Raw genomic sequence first — 21,557 nt, forward strand, 5'->3', positions numbered from 1 at the left:
AAATTTTTAACTACATTAAGTGATAGATGTTAACATATTACAGTAATCATTTTGCAATATATATCAAATCATTATGTTGTACACAACTACTTTAATGTTATATGTCAATTGTATCTCAAGACAAGTGGAGAAGGGAGAAAGTAACAACAACAACAAAAAAAAAACAGAGGAGAGAAGACATAAGCAGTAAAGCAATTTTTGAGAATTTGTGGAATGTGGAACTGGGAGAAGAGGAATCTGACTTCGCAGAGAGGAAGAACTTTCAGAAGTGGAGGGGAGGAATGAGACAGCTAATTCAGGGTTCCTAATGGGAAATTTAGTGACACATGCATACACGTGAGAGCCCTAGCCACCTTCCGTCATCTAATTTCCCAGGATACTGGGCATACACACTCTCTCAGACCCCTAAGTTCCAGCCACAGGCAAGAAATTTAAGAAATCTTCCCTTAAGAAAGCAGACTCACAGGAGAAAAATAAAAAAGAGAAAAATGAAAATACGCAAAAATAACAAATACTGGTATCTGGGGTTCCACCAAAGAAAAGGAAGTCTCACTCCCCAATCACCTTACAGTGAAACTTACCAGTTGAGAAACCATGGCCACCCATTACCCAGAGTAGGTGCTATTCAGTGTCTCACTCCATGAACAGCTAAGGTTCATGGTATCCAAAAAAAGCCTCCACTATTAAGGAGAGAAAACTGAAAGAGAAGAATGGAATCTGGGGTACCTGACTGGTTCAGTCAGTAGAGCATGTGACTCAATCTCAGGGTTGTGAGTTCAAACCCCACCATTGGATATGGAGCCTACTAAAACAAAACAACAACAACAACAACAACAACAAATTGGACACCTGGGTGGCTCAACTGGTTAAGCATCTGACTTTAGCTCAGGTCATGATCTCGCTGTTCATGGGTTCAAGCCCCACACCGGGCTCTCTGTCAGTCAGTACAGAACCTGCTTCAGATCCTCTGTCTCCCTCTCTCTTTGCCCCTCCCCACTCATTGCACACACTCTCTAGCTCTCTCTCTCTCTCTCAAAAATAAACATTTAAAACAAACAGCAACAAGCAAAACAAAAAGAATGGAATCTGAGGTAACAAAAAAAAAAGCTCAAGAAAACTATAATAAATGTCATCAGAGAGATAAGAAGATAAGAAAGGGCATTACTTCCAAGAAGAGGATGATCTAACATAGGAACAGAGGAAAAAGCTTTGGGAAGTTATGTAACATAAATAATTATTGTTAGCTAAACTTTCCAAATTCAATAATAAAAATTAAATATTTCAGTAATTCAATAATTAAAAATTGGGCAGAATATTTCAACAGACACTTCACCAAAGATTTGCTTCACAGACAAGCAAATAAGTATATGAAAAGATATTAAGCATCATTAATCACTAGGTAAATGCAAATTAACATGGAATTAACATGGCGGTGCACAGCCTTGTATGTGTTTGCCAAAACTTAGAGTCAAAATTATATACTAAAAAGGGTGAATTTTATTATATACAAAAGGTGTACTTCAATAATTTTTTAATTACCATTAATAAGAAACATAAGAAAATATATCATTAAACAGGATGCTTCTATAAAAAGGCAACAAAAAAAAGCAACTTTTAGAAATTAAACAACTGGGGTGCCTGGCTGGTTCAGTAGGTAGAAGTGTACAACTCTTGGTTCCAGGGTCATGAATTCAAGCCCCATGTTGGTCATGGAGCCTAGTTACAATAAAAATTTTTTTTTAATTTTTTAACGTTTATTTTTGAGAGACAGAGAGACAGAGCACAAGTGGGGGAGGGGCAGAGAAAGAGGAAGACGCAGAGTCCAAAGCAGGCTCCAGGCTCTGAGCTGTCAGCCCAGAGCCCGATATTGGGCTCAAACCCACGAACCATGAGCGTTGGTGGTACAGTGGTGAGCATAGCTGCCTTCCACGAACCATGAGATCATGACGTAAGCCAAAGTAGGACACTTAACCAACTGAGCCACCCAGGCACTCCATAAAAAAAATTTTTTAAAAGATTAGAAATTAAATATCTGATAGCTGAAATAAAAACTTAACAGAAAGTCTGGAAAAGAAAAAGAAAGAGATCGCCCCGAAAGCAGACCAAAAGGACAAAAAGACAAAAAAAAAAATTTTAAAAGACAAGAAACTTAGTAAGATCAGTCTAACAGATCCAACATCTAACTAAGAGTCCAAGAAGAAAACAAAGCAAATTTGGGGGAAAATGAGCAAATAACAGAAAAAACTTTCCCAAAACTAAAGAACACAAATAAATCTCCATTTTAAAAGGGCCCACCAAAAGTGCCAAGATGGCTCAGTGGGTGGAGGGTGTAGAGTATAGGACTCTTGATCTCAGGGTCCTGAGTCTGAGCCCCACACGTGGTGTCCAGTTTACTTAAAATAAAATTAAAAAAATTTTAATTAAAAAGAAGGGAGAGGGACCACCAAGCACCCAGCGCAATTAATGAAAACAAAAACCTACATCAAGGGATATGGTATTACTGAAAAACCTCATGAAAGTAGAGACCATAAACAGAGCCTAAAAACTTTACAAAGGAAAAAAACAAGTCACACGTGAAGAAAGTCATCAGAATGGCCCTAGACTTCTCAGCAGCAACACTAGATTCTGGAATACAATCAAGCAAATCTTTCAAGTGAAACTGATTTTTAAATTTAGGATCCTATATACCCAGCCAAACTATGTATCAAGTATTAGAGTTGCAAAGGGCATTTTAAACATAAATGATTTTTTTTTTAAGTTTATTTCTCACGCACATCCATTCTTAGGAAGCAACTAGAGGTTGTGCCGAAAAAGAGAAGTAGATCAGGAAAAATGTAAGACTCAAAAAACAGAATCTACATGGGGAAGCAGCAAAAAAGAAGTTCCAATGTGATGTTCAAAAAATCTACACGAGCAATCAGTTCAGGTGAAAGCATAAATGGAGAGGGGTGCAGAAGGGAGATCAACAAGCAAAAAACAAGGAACTGTTATTTTTTTTTTAACATTTTATTTTTAAGTAATCTCTAAACCCAGTGTGGGACTCAAACTCACAACCCCAAGATCAAGAGTCGCATGCTCTACCAACTGAGCCAGCCAGGCACCCATGGTACTGTTACATTTGACAGTTTAGAAAATAGTAGGAGATATTTTACAGACTTGACAGTGCACTGGGCTAGATACGTAGAACATTAACCAAGTAAAAAAATAAGGAAATGAACTCCAGGAAAATAGTTAGTAATAATAATTATAATTATAGCACGGTATTTGGTTCAACTGTCAATATTTACATACTTATGATAATGTAATATATTCCTCAACATTTATCCAAAAATCATGCTATAATGAGAAGATATGGAAGAGGGTAATTATAATAAGGCTAAATCTTCATCTATCATTAACAAAGTCAAAAGAGAAATGTCAGAAACTGATAAACCAAATATAAGCATATTATTTTAAAATACTGTGGTAAATCCCGGGGGGGGGGAAGGGGGGATACAGCTACAAGAATTGAAAGTCACCTTTGGAGGGGTCTTGGGTGGAAAGAGGTATAGGCAGGGAGCTGCTTGTGTTCACTATGAGCCTTTAATACAATTTTAATTTATGTTACCTATGTTCATACACTACCTTGATAAAGACCGTGACAGGGGAAAATCTCGCTATATATCAATTAAAAACAGTTCGTTTGATATAATCCTAGTTGTACCTTTTTAAAAATATGTAGGTAAAAACATGTTATAGGAAATGGTATAAAAACATTCCTGGTAGTTACCTCTGGTTGGTGAGATTATAGATTTTCATTTTCATCTTTGTATTATGTGTATTTTCCCAAAAGAGTAAATCTGCACTATTTTTATAATTTTCACCACAATTCTTAAAAACAACTTGAAAACAGATGAGCTCCCCGGGGAAGAAGGGAGATGGTGAGAGGGCCATGCATGGGCTGGTTTGAAAACCTGGAAAACTGGTGTTGAAGGAACAGGCAGAGAAAGGCAGCATGAACTACCAAAGAGTTAGAGTAGCAAGAGTGCTTTCTATTACTTTAATGACCACTGCAAATAACTGAAGGAAATATATTATTTATAATAGTTCTGGAATAAATCAGATGTGAGGTAAACCAAATTTTTTTAATGGGTAAGTTAAACATTCAATATTTCTTTTGGGGAGGGGGGTATTAAAGCTCTGTTTTAATGCATATTTTTACTTAAATGGGGTCCTCAAAATATTTTTAGACCTGGCGAATCAGATGACATCTTCTGACAGAATAAAATACTACTTCACTAGACTGGAATTAAGGCCCTGGTATCTTCACAGAATCTCCATCTTCAGTTCAGGAACGTATCAACAGATAATAATAGCTACTATCTGTTCAATCTTTATACCATGTGCCACTGTCCGAGGCATTTCACATGTATTAACCATTTAATCCTCACAACACCCTGAATTAAATGCTATGATATCTCCATTTTACAAATGAGCAAAGTGAGACACTGTTAAGCAAATGGCCCATTCACCACAGAGCCCAGATTCAAATTCATGAAGTCTGGTCCAGATTCTCCACTTTAAATCTCTATGCTCCATGCTACCTCTTTAGATCCTTGACATACACAACAAAATGTATCTATACTCCTCAGATTCTCATACATCTTAACAGCCTGAAATTTTGTGGTGGGCTCACACACGCAGGTGCCTGCCACAAGTCCCCACGCTCACAGTGTGGAAATCAATGGTATGACTCCACTCACAGTAGTCTTCTGACAAATCCTTCCGGAATAAATTATCCAAAATGACCTAAGGCAGTCCAAAAATCACAGATAATATGAAAGACTTACAACCCAGCTCTCATTCATCGTAAGAGAAAGGTTTTAAAACTATGGGGCGCCTGGGTGGCGCAGTCGGTTAAGCGTCCGACTTCAGCCAGGTCACGATCTCGCGGTCCGTGAGTTCGAGCCCCGTGTCAGGCTCTGGGCGGATGGCTCGGAGCCTGGAGCCTGTTTCCGATTCTGTGTCTCCCTCTCTCTCTGCCCCTCCCCCGTTCATGCTCTGTCTCTCTCTGTCCCAAAAATAAATAAAAAACGTTGGGAAAAAAAAATTTTTTTAAAAAAATAAAACTACCGTAACAAAATGTCTGATCAAAATGATTTTATCAAGACTGTATTCATAATGATCCGCCAATTCCACTCCCAGGTTACACCCTTAAATGAAATCACTGTGGAGACAAAAACCTATACACAAAATGTTGATGTCAGCATTATTCGTAACAGGCAAAAAGTGGAAACAGTTCAAATTTCCATCACTGGATGAATGGATAAGCAAAATGTGGTATGTCCATATAATGGACTATTATTCAAATATAGTACTGCTACACGCTACAACATGCATGAGCCTTGAAAACATTATGCTAAGTGAAAGAAGCTACATGTTGTATGATTCCATGTGTATGAAATTTCATCCAAAAAACACAAATCAACACAGAATGAAAATAGTTATTGTCAGGGGATGGCAATGGAGGAAAGAGAGAACCGGGAGTGACTGCTATGGGTATGGGTTTCTTTTGGGGGAAGATATGAAAAACTGGTATGAAATTAGGGAATGCCAATGGCTGCACAACTCTGTGAATATATTAAAAAACACTCGATTAGACACTTTAAAAAAGGGTGGATTTTATGAAATATATATATTTATATCAATAAAGCTGTTGTTTCAAAAAATGGAATTATTGGGGGTTGCCTGGGTGTCTCAGTTGGTTAAGCGTCCGACTCTTGATTTCAGCTTAGATCATGACCTCACGGGTTTGTGAGTTCAAGCCCCACAGTGGACTCTTTGCTGACAGCATGGTACCTGTTTGGGATTCTATCTCTCTCTCTCTCTCTCTCTCTCTCCCTCTCTCTGCCCCTCCCCCATTCTCTCTCTCTCTGTCTCTCAAAAATGAATAAACTTTAAAAAAAAAAAAAAGACTTAAAAAAATGGAATTATTGGGGTTCCTGGGTGGTTCAGTTGGCTAAACCTCTGACGCTTGATTTTGCCTCAGGTCAAGATTTCATGGTTAGTGAGATCCAGCCCCAAGTGGGACTCTAAACTTATAGCATGGAGACTGCTTGGGATTCTCTCTCTGCCCCCCTCCCACTCATGCATGCTTGTGCGCGGACATGCACATGCGCTCTCTAAAAATAAATAAATAAAACATTTAAAAAATTAAAAAATAATAAATACTGTTTGAGAGTTATTCAGTAATTTAGGTGTCCAATCAATGTTAACTATTACTGTTACTATTTTAAAAAATCATTCAGTAGTCAAAACGTAATATTTGAGTAACAGAACTTAATAGCTAGAAAAATATAAAATAATTTTACATATACCAATAAACAAAACAATTAAAACATAATTACATTGAGTTATAGGCACTTTCATTCTTTCTATATGATTTTACATATACGCACTTTTAAAGTGCATTTTGCCGGGATGCCCGGCTGGCTCAGTTATCTTGGGGTTATGAGTTCAAGTCCCACATTAGGTGTAGAGATTACTTAAAAAGATAAAATCTTAAAGTGCATTTTGCAAGTGTAAGTTTTGTGTTTTTTTAAAGAAATGTTCTGCCTCCTGAGGCTTAACCATTTTAAAGAACTGAAAGCATGAAAAAAATTAGAATGAGGGTCAATGCTAAACTAGTGCTCAACTATGAAGTTGAGCCTATGATATAGGCTATAAGCAGGCATTCAAAGAGAAAAAAAGACCAAGGTGAGCAACAGTACTCTGGGAAGACTTCTGGGAGACGCCTCCTGGAAAGCAGGAAGCGGGATTCGGGGTTCAGGCTTGGCTAAGGGGCAAGAAGGGAGGAATCAATTCAATGCAAAGAGGGTATCTGCTAGGATCTGCTCCGGTCTGAGTCCCCCACCACAATCACCACCTTACAGCCCCTGTATACCCCCTCCAGGGATCCGCAGGCACAGGGAGCACACAAGGTACTGAAGACACGAAGAGAGAGTCTACTCGACTAGATCAGAGCTCCTGGCCTCAACAACCCCAGTCCCGCCGTCCATACACGTTTCAGTACATAGCTCCACTTCCAAGTGCACACCGGGAAAGAAGATGAACGCGAACTGTACACAAGACAGCGTACTACTGCGTACCTCAGATGTCCCTGTTCGCCACTCACAGATCAGGCTGCCCAACTTTTTAATAACTCGTTCAAGCCCTCATTTTCTTTCTTTCACTTCTCATGTTTAACCTCTTCAGATACAGATACCTGAAAACAGATCCCACTCATTTCCCTTATAATCCTGAATTCCTATTGCCACTCAAAACACGACTGTTCCTCCAGAAGCCTATGTGACGCATTCCTCTGTCTACACTTCTGATGTTGTCGAGGCCTGGAGAACTCTGAGGCACCTCCTGAACTGATCCTCCATTCAGTGCTTCCAAACCTCTCCAGATCCCCACTAGCTACCTCACCCTCCAATCCATCCTACAGAACAGAAGCCATGCTAAACTTGCTAACATCCCACTGAAATCATACTCCACTTGTTTCCAGATCTTCTGATCGATCACCAATACCCACAAATGAAACAGAATTGAAACAGATGGGGTAGGGGGCAGCTTCAGAAACTACCTCCTCCAGTAATACTCTCAATTTGGGGGGAATGAGCTGGCTGCAATGGTGACTTAACAAGAGTCTCCATGATTTGATTTGGTTTTGTTTCATTCTCCTGCGTGCTGCTGATGGGAATACAGCACATCCCCCGGGTGTTCCAGGAATGAAAAATGACAGAGGATCACTGATCCAGCCTGATATTTACCCTACAGATGAGAGTCGGAAAGTACAAACACTATAGCCTGGTTCTCTAGATACTGCCCAACGACAGACCTTTACAGTTTTTTTTTTAATTTTCTCTTAATGCATATTTATTTTGAGAGAGCAAGAGCAGGGGAGGAGCGGGTGGGGGGAGGGAGGGAGAAAGGGAGAAAGAGAGAGAGAGAGAGAGAGAGAGAGAGAGAGAGAGAGAGAGAGAATCCCAAGCAAGCTTTGAGCTGTTAGCACAGAGCCCGACGTGGGTCTCAAACCCACAAAGTGTGAGATCATGACCTGAGCTGAAATCAAGAACCAGATACTTAACCAACTGAGCCATGCAGGCACTCCTACTGTTTCTTATTTACATGCTCATGCTCTTGCTAAACCAGGTTACTTAAGACTGCCCACACTTTAAAATCAGTGCCTAGTTGGCTCGGTCTGTGGAGCATGTGACTCTTGATCTCAGGGTTGTGGGTTCAAGCCCCACGATGGGTGTAGAGGTTACTTAAAAAGAAAATCTTTAAAAAAAAAAAAAATCAGTGCCTTAGTTCATGTTCCTCCCTCCCTTGGTCTATCCATCATCACCTTGCACATGCCCATCCAGAAAGCATATACCCACACCAACTCCCCCAAAGAGGGTATGATCTCATCCTCCTCTAAATCTCTACTGCATTTTGTAGTTGACTTGTAGCAATCAGGAATTACACAAACAATGAAAAGATACTTGGTTGACACTGGTTGGAATAAATAATGCCAAACCAGTAACAAATTCTGCTTCAGATAAATCTACAGTTCTTTCATGGCATAGAGGCCACTGTTCTCTGTCATAATCCTTAGAGGATATAAATCACCTACTCTCCCAGGGTACCACCAGGTCTTTGGCTTTCTGAAGTCATCAGAGGTTCCAAATTTCATAATTCCAACTAAGTATAATACCTCAGAAGTCCCACACAGGTTACATGAAAAAAAAAAATTCAGTTTCAAGTATGATTTAATTTTTTTAATTTAGCAAATGCTTGATTTTAAGGTGCTGCCAGAATTCCACCAAATGCCCATTAAAACACATTTTTGGGGCGCCTGGATGGCTCAGTCGATTAAGTGTCTGACTTCAGCTCCAGTCATGATTTCATGGTTCATGAGTTCCAGCCCCGCATCCGGCTCTCTGCTGTCAGTACAGAGCCTGCTTCAGATGCTCTGTCCACCCGCTTCCCTCTCCTGCTCATGCTTTCTCTCTCTCAAAAATAAACATTTTTAGTTTTTTTAATTTTTTTTTAAACATTTATTTATTTTTGAGAAACAGAGACAGAGCGTGAGCAGGGAAGGAGCAGAGAAAGAGAGGGAGACACAGATCTGAAGCAAGCTCCAGGTTCTGGGCTGTCAGCACAGAGCCCGACGTGGGGCTCGAACTCACAGACCGTGAGATCACAGCCAGAGCAAAAGTCGGACACTTAATCGACTGAGCCACCCAGGCACCCCACTCAAAAATAAACATTTAAAAAAATAATAAAAATTAAAAAATAAAACACATTTTCTATATAGTCTTTCTCAGTGTGTTGACGAAATATATCATAAAACCTACAGGCTAAAATATTCTAAATTAAACAATAAAAATAAATAAAAGACTTTTTAGCCAAATGCCTCTAGCTGAAAAAACTAGATGATTTCAATTTTATATTAACAAACTGTCATCTCTATCATACTGTCATGTGAATACCTTATGTACCCATTTAAAATTTTTCTCCATAAAAGGTAAACATTTAACTCTCCAATGAAAAAAAACTTGTTAATCTATGATTTTAGGGGTACCTAGCTGGCTCAGTTGGTGGAGCATGCCATTCTTGATCTCTACCCAGTGGGAATAGAGATTACCAAAAAAAAAAACAAAAACAACTTAAAAAAAAAAAATCGATGGTGGGGGGCACCTGGGTGGCTCAGTCCGTTGAGCCAGTCTTGATTTTGGCTCAGGTCACGATCTCACGGTTCAGGAGTCTGAGCCCTTTGTGGACCCAAATACAGAGCCTGCTTGGGATGCTCTCACTCTCGCTCTCTGCCCCTCCCCTGCTCGTATGCGCTCTCTCTCTCAAAATAAATAAACTTTAAAAAAAAAATTGATGGTTTTAGAAAAGTAAGCTTGTAGTACCAACCAACGTCTTTGCATCATGAATAGTCATATTACCTACATAGTAGTCGACAGACGAATAAACTAGTGAATAATTTCTTTTGCTGGGAATTTAACACGTTAGTACTTGAGCCAAAGTTCTAGTCTACAAAAATTAATTAAGTTGTTCTAAATTACCAATAAAGAGTAATCCTTTGACAGTAGCTTTGACAGTACAGGATTCAAAGCCACCAATCCTATGTCTTTATGTGCTCTTGGGATATCAAGTCCCACAATGCTTTTTTCTTCCCAAGCATACACATATACACATTTACCTGACAGCCTCCTTCCCAGCCTTTATTGTCTGGAAGTACAGACAATAAAACCAATGAAACTCGTGCTCAGCCTCAACAACTCACTGTCATGCACTGTTACTCATTCCAGCCAAGTGGACATATTCTCAAAGTTTAGAACACAAAATGCATGATCCCTTTTACCCTAATCTTGAGAAATAATGTGCTTTAAAAAGTAAATCATCCAACAAGTTAACACCACATCCAATAGAGAGAGGCAAATGCCTGGCAGGTAATATGAAATAGCCGTACAAAATATGAAATAGTATAAACGAAACACACTAACTCTGCTACTAAAAACACTCACTGGTCAAACTATCAAAATTTACTTAGACTAATTTTTAGTTTCCCAAATCCCAAATATTTAGGAGCTATGGCACCCATTGCAGAATTATCAAAACTTCCATCTATTACAGCTCTTACCTAACAATCATTTATCTAACCAATCTTTTGATGAGTGGCTGCTATGTGCAAGATACTGTACTAGGAACTGCAAGGGATGGAAGATTAATACAAAAAGATATAATCCTTAACTTCATGTAAACATAGGACAAGAATCCTACCAGGTAGGATACAAATATCATTAATAAAAACAAAATGTCACGGAAGTACACAAATATACAAGTTTGCTTTTTGTTTTTGTTTTTGTTTTTTTTAAAGGAAACCTAAACACAAATTGTAATTTAAGTCGGCATACACACAAGCTCTCAACCCTAAGTACTGCCTGCTGGTCCCTCAAAGAGAGGTCAAAGTTAGCTGAACAACCCTGCCAAAATGCCTCAGCTCTGTCTAGCCCCAAATAACTTGGTCAGATAGTGTAATTCAGTCTCTCTGGGTCTTTCAATTCTGGGCAGAAAGAGCCACATGCGATTTCGTAAGGTAAAAACTATTACTATAAAAGATACTAACTTGGCGAGAAATGAAAAGTGGCATGCAGTTCCTTCTACGTGCAAGACATAAATACTTGAACTTGATTCATTCCCTTCAATCTCCTCCCAGCCTCCCTTCCTTCTCCCCACCCCCCCAACCGGGCAAAGGCAGGCAACTATTCTGTCAGGCAAAAAAATTACCTTCTGCACTTGCTGTTAAGACAACCCCTATGAGTCTAGTCTGGCTTAATACACTCCTCCGTAAGTAGTTAAGCATTTATAAAAAAATGGAAATATTTTAACTGAACCTCTTCTGCTACCCTAGTCTCTTTTTAAAACCAGTGACACACCTTAATTACTTTGTTAACATCCTATTTCTTCATAAACTTAACTTTGTAAATGCTCGTAAAACTGGAATCTAATTTAGGTAATCCAGACTAAGGAAAATGTAAAGGAAGAATCTTGTAGATTATTGTTACAAATTACATTTTTTTTCACAATTTAGTAACCTGCAACTGCGTATTTAATACAAAGCAGCAATTGTGTGTTTGAAATCAAAACAAAACAAAACAAAACAAATGCATCTCAGCACCAGCCCAGAGAAACTTTCTGTGAGAAAACAGGAGAGAAGTCACCCTGGAGAAATTCATTACACATCCAAGGAAGACTTATCCTTAGAAACAGAATGGGGAAAAAAAAAAAAAAAGTCATTTTGTAATAAATCCCCACGTACTTCTGCTGTGTAACTGAGAAGTTAGTCCAAAAGTTCACCTTCAGCAATTATGTCTGCATGATCAACTATACATCTTCTGCAACAGGTGATCCGAAACTGCATTTCTCAGGCGAAGCAAAGGGATCGAATTAGCTAAGCCTCGTGTTGCTAACGCTTTCCTACTTTTATTTTGGATTTTACCAAAATGACTTGGAATCGAATGTACTGCCAAATTCGTTTTGGTTTCGTCTGGTTTTCTACCTTGCTTTTTAATCAGCCATTTACTAGCAACTGTTGCACGAGCCCATTAGCACCCGAGAATAAAAACAAACACACAGGGCCAGATAAGGCTCCCCTACTAACCCAACTGATCCATTTCCTTAACACAATTTTAAAACCACACTGCTAGGAGTGTGAAGAGAAGCATGTTTTTGTGTATCTGTGTGCCACAATCTGTCTAAATCCTCAATTCCCTTTTAAGGAACAGATATATAATAAAAATCTAAAAGAAACCACATTAGAAATGCAAAGAGGTTTGCAAAACAAGAGGCTTCTTTCATTCCAAAAACCAAACCAAAACAAGGGGAGAAAAATGAATGTAATGGAAATGTGTGTGCCAAAGTTTCAATCCTGCCCGGTGGAGACACTGCACTGGCACAAATTTTGAAGAGGAAAAAGAGGGGGTTGGGGGGAGAGAAAGAGAGAGCGAGTGTGTGGCCTGCAAACTGCAACAATGCAATCTCCATTTTGAACAATGCGCCTCTTTCCTCTTGTAAATCTAGTTTTTTGCCACTTGATGTGCCGTCGCATTTCCCCTCCGTTTGGGGGGGGAGGTGGGGGTGGGGGGAGACCAGAGAGGGAGTGAGCAAGGGGGGAGGGTAGAGGAGGTGGGGAAGGAGTCTGCAGCAACTGGGCTGGGTGGGTACCTGGAGTGCTGCTATAGGTGCTATGGCTCCTGAAGCTGCTTTCCGTGCAGTAACTGGCGTCGTCGTCGTCGTCTTCCATCTCCTCCGGATAATCGGAATCATCGTCGTCCTCCTCCATCTCATCCTCCTCGTCGTCCTCGGAATCTTGGGTCTCCTCGGCGTCGCCGTCCTCCTCCTCCTCCTCCTCCTCCTCGGAGACCATGTCCTCCTCCTCCTCCTCCTCCTCTTCGCTCTCGTGGTCATCGTACACCACTTTGTTGACGGCCCTCCGGGCCGGGGTGGTCCGGGCCAGGTGGCCGCCGCCGCCCCCGCCCCCCGTCCTGCCGCCCCCGCCTCCTCGCCCCCCCCGGCCCGGGGCGCTGGTGCTGGGGGGGGCCGGCGGCGGCGGCGGCGGCGGCGGCGGCTTCCTCCGGCTACTGCTGCCCCCCCTGGGCGAGCTCAGCCGCGTCTTGGGCGCCACCTCAGCCTGGGCGGCGGCCCACCTGCCCCGGCTGCTGCCGCGGTGCCGCGAGCGGAGCCCCCCGATGGGTCCGGACGTGGGCGGAGGCGGCGGCGGCGGCGGCGGGGCCGGGGTGCAGCGCTCCGCAGCGGGAGCCGCGGGCTGCTTGGGCGGCCTGCCCCGCCGGCCCCTCATGTCGGAGCCGAGGCGGGGGGAGAAGGGAAAGCGGAGGGGGGAGGGGCGGGCGGAGGGGTGGCGGTGGGGGGCGCCGGGGCCGGGTGGGGAGGCCCGCGGGGCCGGGCGGGAGGGGCCCGGCCGGCGGAAGCGGGTGGAGGGAGAAGGCTCAATCCGAATTGCTGGGGCCCCACTCCGGATCGCCTTCAGCCGCCATCTTGTTTCTTCCCTCTCGCTCGGTGACTGGGGGAACCGACAGCGGCCGCAGGCCCGGAGCGCGGTCACGTGAGCTGCGCCGCCGACGAGCCTGGGACGGAGCGAGGCCGCGCGGCGGCCGCTAGGGGGAGCGCAGGAGCGCCGGGTCGGGGGCGGGGAAGCAGGGGCGCCTCCGCGCGGCGCGGCTGGACCGCGGACTCGGGCGGCGCGGCGGAGAGGGGCGCAGTGCTCGCGAAGTGCCCCGGGGCACTGGCCAGGGGAGACCACTGCTTCTGCGGAGTCCCCTCCGGCGCCTGGACTCAGCAGATCCTCCCTCTCACGTCTCCTCTTCCCCGGCTCGGAGAGGAGGGCAGGAGCGGCTCCATACTCGTCCCCCTCCCGCCCCCTTGGGGGAAACTGATGCTGAAAAGAGCCAAAAGATGTCCGGAGGGGGCCGCCTGCACCAGCGCGAGAGGGAAATTAACCGGGGCCCGGGGAGACGAGCCCCCAGAAATGTGAAACTCCTAAGACCTGGTTCTAGACAATCCTAAAATTGATCCCAATGACAACTACCCAGGGGCTGTGCCAGGAACCACGCCCTGGGCTGCCAGACCCTGAGGGAAAGTCGCTCTGAGATTCAGTGGATAAAATCCCCACCTGAAGAGCCTCAGCCGGAACGCAGCTACATTCCAGTCTCCTTCCACCTTTCCCAGTGTCCCAGCTAGAAACTCGACCACCTCGGCAAGAACTTTCCAATTTCTTATTAGCAGTAGAAAGGATGACTTCCCGCCTAAAACCTAGTTCGAAATGTTGTGTGTTTGTGTTATCTTTTCTGGAAATAATTTTAATTTCTTAAAAGTCACTAGATCTCAGCTTAGCCCAGGGAACGAATCATGATGATGAAGTGTCAGGCACCGCCAGACCAAGTCAGGTGTTCAACTCACAGGAATCAAGGTCAGCTCGGGATTAGAGAAAAGTTTTATACATATATTAATATCTGTCAAGGGGCGTATGGGTGGCTCAGTCGGTTAAGGATGGGACTCTTGATCTCAGCTGAGGTCTTGATCTCAGGATCCTGAGTTGAAGCACTAAGTTGGGATCTGTGCTGTTCCTGAAGACTACTTAAAAAAAAAAATCGAATATGTGACAACCAAAAAGTGATATATTTTTTTAATGTTTTTATTTATTTTGGGGAGAGAGAGAGAGACAGAGCACGAGCTGGGGAGGGGCAGAGAGAGAGAGAGAGAGAGAGAGGGAGACACAGAATCTGAAGCAGGTTCCAGGCTCTGAGCTGTCAGCACAGACCCAAGGCAGGGCTGGAACTCAAACACGAACTCATGAACCTCGAGATCATGACCTGAGCCAAAGTCAGGTGGTTAACCGACTGAGCCACACAGGCGCCCCCAAAAAGTGATTTAAAAATAGTTAGGATTCTGTCCACCAAGTGGCTTAGTACAACCTAATTAGAAGAATAGAACACAAGTGAAATGAAAATGAAAATACAAGCATTAATTGCCAAGTAAACTCAGTATAATTCTATTTCATCAAGGGTGGCAAATTTATAGGCCTTCAAGGACCACGTAAGCAAAGAAAACAAAGTGGGCAAAGTGAAGACTGGCAAATGGAAGAGCCTGTGCTTTGTTTACAGAGGGCAGCTATAGAAATATGGGTGTAAGATAGCCAGATCTTCAAATTCTTCAAGAGAAGGTGGAAGTGTGCATTTCATAGGAAATCTCTTGGTTTATATAGGGCAACCAAGTCGATTAAAAAAACAAAAACACGGGGCGCCTGAGTGGCTCAGTTGGTTGAGCATCCGACTTCAGCTCAGGTCATGATCTCATGGTTCGTGAGTTTGAACCCCGCGTCCAGCTCTGTGCTGACAGCTCAGAGCCTGGAGCCTCTTTGGATTCTGCGTCTCCCTCTGTCTCTCTGCCCCTACCCCGTTTGCACTCTGTCTCTCTGTCTTCTCTCTCAAAAATAAACATTGTAAAAAATTAAAAAACAAAAAACAAACCACTTCAGACTGGTCAAAATAAATGCAGTTCAGATATAGCCCAGAGTCTACAAGTTTGCAACCTGTATCCTTCACTATGTAAAGCACAGCATTCTGGGACATCTGGCTGGCTCAGTTGGTAGAGCCAGCAAAGTGCCAAAAGTTGGTAGACTTCTAATTTCGGGGTGTAGGTTTAAGTCCCACATTGGGTGTAGAGATTTCTCAAAAACAGTCTTTAAAAAATAAAATCTTTAAAAAAAAAAGCTTAGGGGGGCGTGGGTGGCTCAGTTAAGCATCCGACTTTGGCTCAGATCATGATCTCACAGTTCGTGAGTTCGAGCCCTACCTTGGGCTCTCTCCTGTCAGCGATGAGCCCATTTGGCAGCCTCTGTCTCCCTCTCTCTTTGCCCCTCCCACCTCCCCCCCTCTCAAAATGAAATAAACATTTAAAAGAATCTTTTTTTTTTAACGTTTATTTATTTTTGAGACAGAGAGAGAGACAGAGCATGGACAGGGGAGGGGCAGAGAGAGAGGGAGACACAGAATCGGAAACAGGCTCCAGGCTCTGAGCCATCCGCCCAGAGCCCGACGCGGGGCTCGAACCCACGGGCTGCGAGATCGTGACCTGAGCTGAGGTCGGACGCTCAACCAACTGAGCCACCCAGGCGCCCCTAAAAAAATCTTTTTAAGCACAGTGTTTTATACACTATAGGGAATACAAAGATAGTAAAACTACGGACAGCCTTTAGGGTTTGCAAGCTAGTAGTGGAGGAAGACCTTTACAAAAAAAAAAAAAAAAAATTAGATACCATAAACCGAGGCTGGTTGGTTGTTTTTACGTAAGCTCTATGCCCAGTGTGGGGCTTGAATTCACAAGCTTGAGATCAAGAGTGCCATGCTCTACCAACTACGCCAGCCAGATACCCGAGAGGTATTTTTGTATTACTTGGAGGTTTTAGTTGCAAGCAATGGAAACTGACTCTAGCTCATTTAAACAGAAAAGGAACTCCTGAGAAAGATACGAACACCTCCAGAACTGCTGGGTCCAAGTATGAATGGAATCCACACTCTCGAGCTGTCGTCTTCCAGCTGGCTGGGTAGCTGTATTCCATGGACCATTCACTACAAAGCCAGTTGTCGGGGTCCCCAACAGGGCTAGGAGTTCGATGGGACAGCCAGTTTCGTTCCTCCTTTCACTGTTTAGTTCCTTGGTCAGATGCTGTTTTGGACCCAATGTTTGCATACCCAAAAATTCATATGTTGAAACTGTACCTCCCAATGTGATGGTATTAGGAGATGGGGCTGGGGTGCCTGGGTGGCTCAGTTGGTTAAGCATCCGACTTCAGCTCAGGTCATGATCTCACAGTGAGTTTGAGCCCTGCATTGGGTATTGTGCTGACAGCTCAGAGCCCGGAGCCTGCCTCAGACTCTCTCTCTCTCTCTTTCTCTCTCTCTCTGCCGCTCCCCCACTTGCACTCTGTCTCTCCCTCTCTCTCAAAAATAAATAAACATTAAAAAAAAAAAAGATTCCCCAGACTATGGTAATTTGTCATAACAGCCCAAAGTGACTAAGACAGGTGCCATGATGTATGTGTAAGATACCGTGATGGCGAATAAGGTCTGTAGTAAACGCATCTAGGATGGCGACGGTAAAAGCATTGCTGGTGGGAAAAGCAAATCCAAATTCAGTGTAAGCCTCTTCCCAAAGAGGCTTGACTCACTGTACCCAACGTGATAGAAAGAATCCATTCTAATGATTCTTGCAAACATGGGCACTCAGCAGTAGCAACAGCCAGGTCAGCTTCACCGAGGAAAAGCCCATGTTTGTGTGACCCCAACAAACAGGCATTAGCTTCACTGGAAAAGGAACTTGATCTACAACCACAAGGCGGGTCTTCTTGTCCACCAGCTTTAACCTTCTTTAGCCATGGGAGCATTCTGGTAAGTGTTCATGCAGGACACAAACGCTCTTACTTTCTCGGTCTACTCTGAGAGGTTCGTCTATGTTCTCTCACTCAGACCTTGTCACCAATCTAAGTCCCTGACCACCTGCCCATGAATTGGTATAGAGTCTTTCTCCAGGCAAAGAGGACCACGAGAATACCCCTCAAAGCTCTACCCACTGGGCGATTCCCTTGTGCCATTGTCCTTCCAGGACCATTTGCAAGCGCAACTATAACCCCTTAGCAATCCTCTCCCGGCTGACACCATCTGTAAAACAAGCTCAAGGGACCTCCTTCGTCACACGGTCATAGGAGTTTCCCAGGAGGCCGCGGTTGTGAATTGAGGGAGGATGATAGTAAAATGTGAGTAAACATATTAGGAGTTGCACGATTGTGTCTTCTCCAAAAAAATGCTCAGGCCTGCTCTTATATATCCCACGTCCTCTTGAGGAAGGGAGGACTCCTGGGCACTTGATGGCCAACGGGGACAGATAACTCGGCTCATGATAAGCCGTGTAGGTTACATGGTCACCTGGTACTCCAGGGCCAGACTGTCAATCTTGCCAGGGCCCAGCAGCAACTTAAGAACAGTTTCCAGAGGGGCACCCGGGTGGCTCAGTGGGTCACGCATCTGACTCTTCATTGCGGCTCAGGTCACGATCTCACAGCTCGTGAGTTTGAGTCCCACATCCGGCTCTGTGCCGACAGCTCAGAGACAGGAGCCTGCTTCAGATTCTGTGTCTCCCTCTCTGCCCCTCCCCAACTTGTGCTCGCTCGCTCTCTCTCTCTCTCTCTCTCAAAAATAAACATTAAAAAAAATTAAAACACAAAACAGGTTCGAAGAAGGAGAATGGCTGTTAGCCAAAGAGAGCAAGCTTTGCTCAAAAACCCTAAGCACATCATAGTGATGCTCTTTTGGGGGCTTGCCACAGGCTCTATACAGCATCCCAGCATGTGGTTGTTCACGGAGCACCAGTGGACCCGCTGGGTCATGAGGAACCACTTAGCACAGTTCCTTGAGCTGCAGCCTAGATCTGCTGAAGAACCTTTTGCTTCGTGCTGTTGCTCAACGTTAGCGAGCTTCCGGGTCATTTAGAAAATGTGTTAGGGGCGCCTGGGTGGCTCAGTCGGTTAAGTGTCCAACTTCGGCTGAGGTCGTGATCTCATGGTTGGTGAGTTCGAGCCCCTCGTTGGGCTCCCCGCTTCGGATCTTCTGTCTCCCTCTCTCTCTGCCCCTCCTCTGCTCAAGTTCTCGCTCTCTCTCAGAAACAAATAAATAAATAGAAAATGTGTTAAAGCAGCATATATATAAATGTGGTATATATTTGTCTTGTGAATCTAAGAGAGTCTCCAAATATTCAGCACTGTCGGAAGAAAGCTCCACACCCCACAGTCAAAATTTTCACATCCGTTGTATGTTCTATGGTTACAGCCATTCAGTCTTCTAAAGACTTGCCTTTAATTCCAGGTGACGCATATTCTGTTGAATTATTTTGCCGTGGGGTGTTTAAATCTCAAATCTCGGGGCGCCTGGGTGGCTCAGTCCATTAAGCGCCTGACTTCGGCTCAGGGCACGATCTTGTGCTTTGTGAGTTCGAGGCCCGCGTCGGGCTCTGTGCTGACAGCTCACAGCCTGGAGCCTGCGTCCGAGTCTGTGTCTCCCTCCCACTCTGCCCCTCCCCTGCTCATGCTCTGTCTCTCAAAAGATAAATAAATGTTAAAAAATAAAATAAAATAGAAAATAAATCCCAAATATTAGAAGCAGCATTTTCTCTATCATCCAGCTCAAAAGACTCTCCAGACAGTCACAGACCATCCCCACCCCATTTCCCTGAGAGTCTATAGACTTCATCCAGTCTGGTTCCAATTTCTTTATCCAGTTGGGTTCTTGGTTGTAAGCAACGGAAACCAACACTGCCCGATTGAAGCTCACAGGATCTCTGGGAGTGCCCAAGAACCAGACTTTGAGTATGCAACCAGGAAGTGCAAAATCAGGCTGGCGATAGCCTGGTTGTTGCCTCCTGGCACAGGTCCCAGCTTGTCCTGGTAACACACCGACACTAGGCCCCGGGCACTGCCCCACAGCGCGGCCAGCTTCCAGTTCCGAAGCTGGGATGTGTGTGCGTGAGTACAGAGTCTGGCTGCAGGGAAGGCCGGGAGGGGAGGACCTGGGTTTCAGCTCCCATAATGTGAAGGGTTCCTTCCCCCGGGGAGGGGATATAGACCGAGGGAGATCTGACACACAGAGAAAGAAGTCAACACGAGTTGACTTGGACTTGAGTGACTCAGAGAGTGATGGATCACAGACCTGCTGTTAAGACTCAGAAAGTCAGCACGGGCGCTGCTTTAGGAAGGAAGTGATTAGCTCTGTGACCTTAGCTCACTCAACCCTGGTGGAGCCCGGGTTTCCTCATGAATAAGTGAGGGGGACTAGGTTAGACCTGTGCTTTCCAATCCTTTCACATGACAGCATCCAATGGAACTAGAGGGTCATTTCAGGGGCATACTGCATTTGTAAAAATAAAGTGTTCTCTTCCTAAGTACAATGGTACTAAAAATTAAACTTAAACATATAGCGGTAGATAGAAGATATCAAACAGTGAATTTGTAACGCTTCCCCAAAAGCCCTTTTTTGTATTAAATGAGAAACTTGAATTTGAATCCCGGGACCTAACTTTATATTCTCAGCTTTGTGTTTTAAATAGCTCTTGCAATTCCTGATCCAGACGCTTTAACAGTGATCTCTTTAAATGACAAGAAACTGTTTGCAGCAGTAGGTGATAAAAAAATTGAAGCGTCTTTTATAACCGTTGCAACACTTACCACGGTAGAAATTATACTTCAGTTATATTTAAAGCTCTTCCTTTTCTTTCATTGACAAATGCGCCCATGAAATTTCTTGTGGATGTTAGAGCCAATCAAACTTTTTCGTGGCTAGTATTTCCAGATAACAACGAGACACAGGCATCATTAGAATGGTCACCTCACGGCTTGTACATCGTTTGCGGCACATCAGCCACAGGCAAAATTGTCCAACATGAAAGAGTGCGAGGGGGCGCCCGGGTGGCTCAGATGGCTCGGGTCACGATCTCGAGGTGTGTCAGCCCTGTGCTGGCAGTGGGGAGCCTGCTTGGGATTCTCTCCCCCCACCCTCTCTTCCCCTTGCTCTCTGCCCCTCCCCTACTTGAGGTTTCTCTCTCTCTCAAAATAAATAAACGTAAAAAAATAAAAGTACGCGAAGACAGTTTCTGAGCTTCTGTGCTAGGATCTTCACCCCTACGCCCCCCCACCCCCCACACACACACTCACCCATACCCCCCTCTCCACCAGGTTGCTCCCCACAACCCTTGGGCACCTGGGTCACAAACCCCTCCAGCCTCTCTATGTGGACACTGATGTGCCCTGCAGCTGACTGCCAATGGTTGTCTTTTGCTCACTATCAGACCCCACTCTCTTAAGGCCATCAGAGAATGAGGCCATAGTGGACAGAGAGGTAAAATGTCCGGGGAGGATGATGAACTCCGAGGGCAGGAAGGATGAACATCTCCACCTGCCCAGATCTCATTCACCGTGCTCTAGTGTGTGCCATAGCTCCCTGGTGTGGCAGGTCTGGATTAGGTCATCTCTATGCTTCCTTCCAATGCTAACGTCTAGGATCATGATCCTGCCATGGTTCATACTAAGTAGTAGGCTGGATTTGGCTTGTTGGTGGGGAAATGAAGTGGAAATGTCCAGGAGATTGTTTGAAATGCGGACGGAAGCTCTGAAGAGATTGACACTGGAGGTAGAATTTGAGAACCGGCCTCATTGAGATGTAAACGGCGGCCATGGGGGTAAATTAAGCCATCATGGAAGAGAGTGCAGAGAGAAAAGAGTACCTCATACAGACTTTGGGGAATCGCTTACATTCCAGGAACTAGAAGAAAAGGAAGAGAAGTCTAGAGACAGATCAGTCAGTATTAATAATGGCTCTGGGGTAAGGCGTGGCCAAACGGAAACCAAGAACTGATTGGGGAAACTGGGCCCCAAAACTGCAAACCTCAAATTCGACTTTTCCTCCTATCTCTTT

The 21,557-nt window shown here is 44.2% G+C and overlaps 1 protein-coding gene across 14 annotated transcripts in view; it reads right to left on the reverse strand.

The window, feature by feature from the left end:
- The window catches only part of BPTF (bromodomain PHD finger transcription factor), a 147,325-nt gene extending 133,732 nt beyond the window's left edge, over positions 1 to 13,593 (reverse strand). For 7 of the 14 annotated variants that reach the window (XM_027047880.2, XM_027047877.2, XM_027047881.2 and 4 more), the window contains exon 1: positions 12,745 to 13,592. In XM_027047880.2, coding sequence (XP_026903681.2) covers positions 12,745 to 13,378 — 634 coding nt within the window. In that variant the 5' untranslated portion in view covers positions 13,379 to 13,592. Of the gene's footprint in view, positions 1 to 12,744 lie in introns of all 14 variants that reach the window. The other 7 variants (XM_053212345.1, XM_027047878.2, XM_027047872.2 and 4 more) reach the window with 2 other exon arrangements.
- Positions 13,594 to 21,557: the final 7,964 nt, after the last annotated feature.

This window comes from Acinonyx jubatus, chromosome E1, assembly GCF_027475565.1.
Source record: "Acinonyx jubatus isolate Ajub_Pintada_27869175 chromosome E1, VMU_Ajub_asm_v1.0, whole genome shotgun sequence".
Taxonomy (NCBI): domain Eukaryota; kingdom Metazoa; phylum Chordata; class Mammalia; order Carnivora; family Felidae; genus Acinonyx; species Acinonyx jubatus.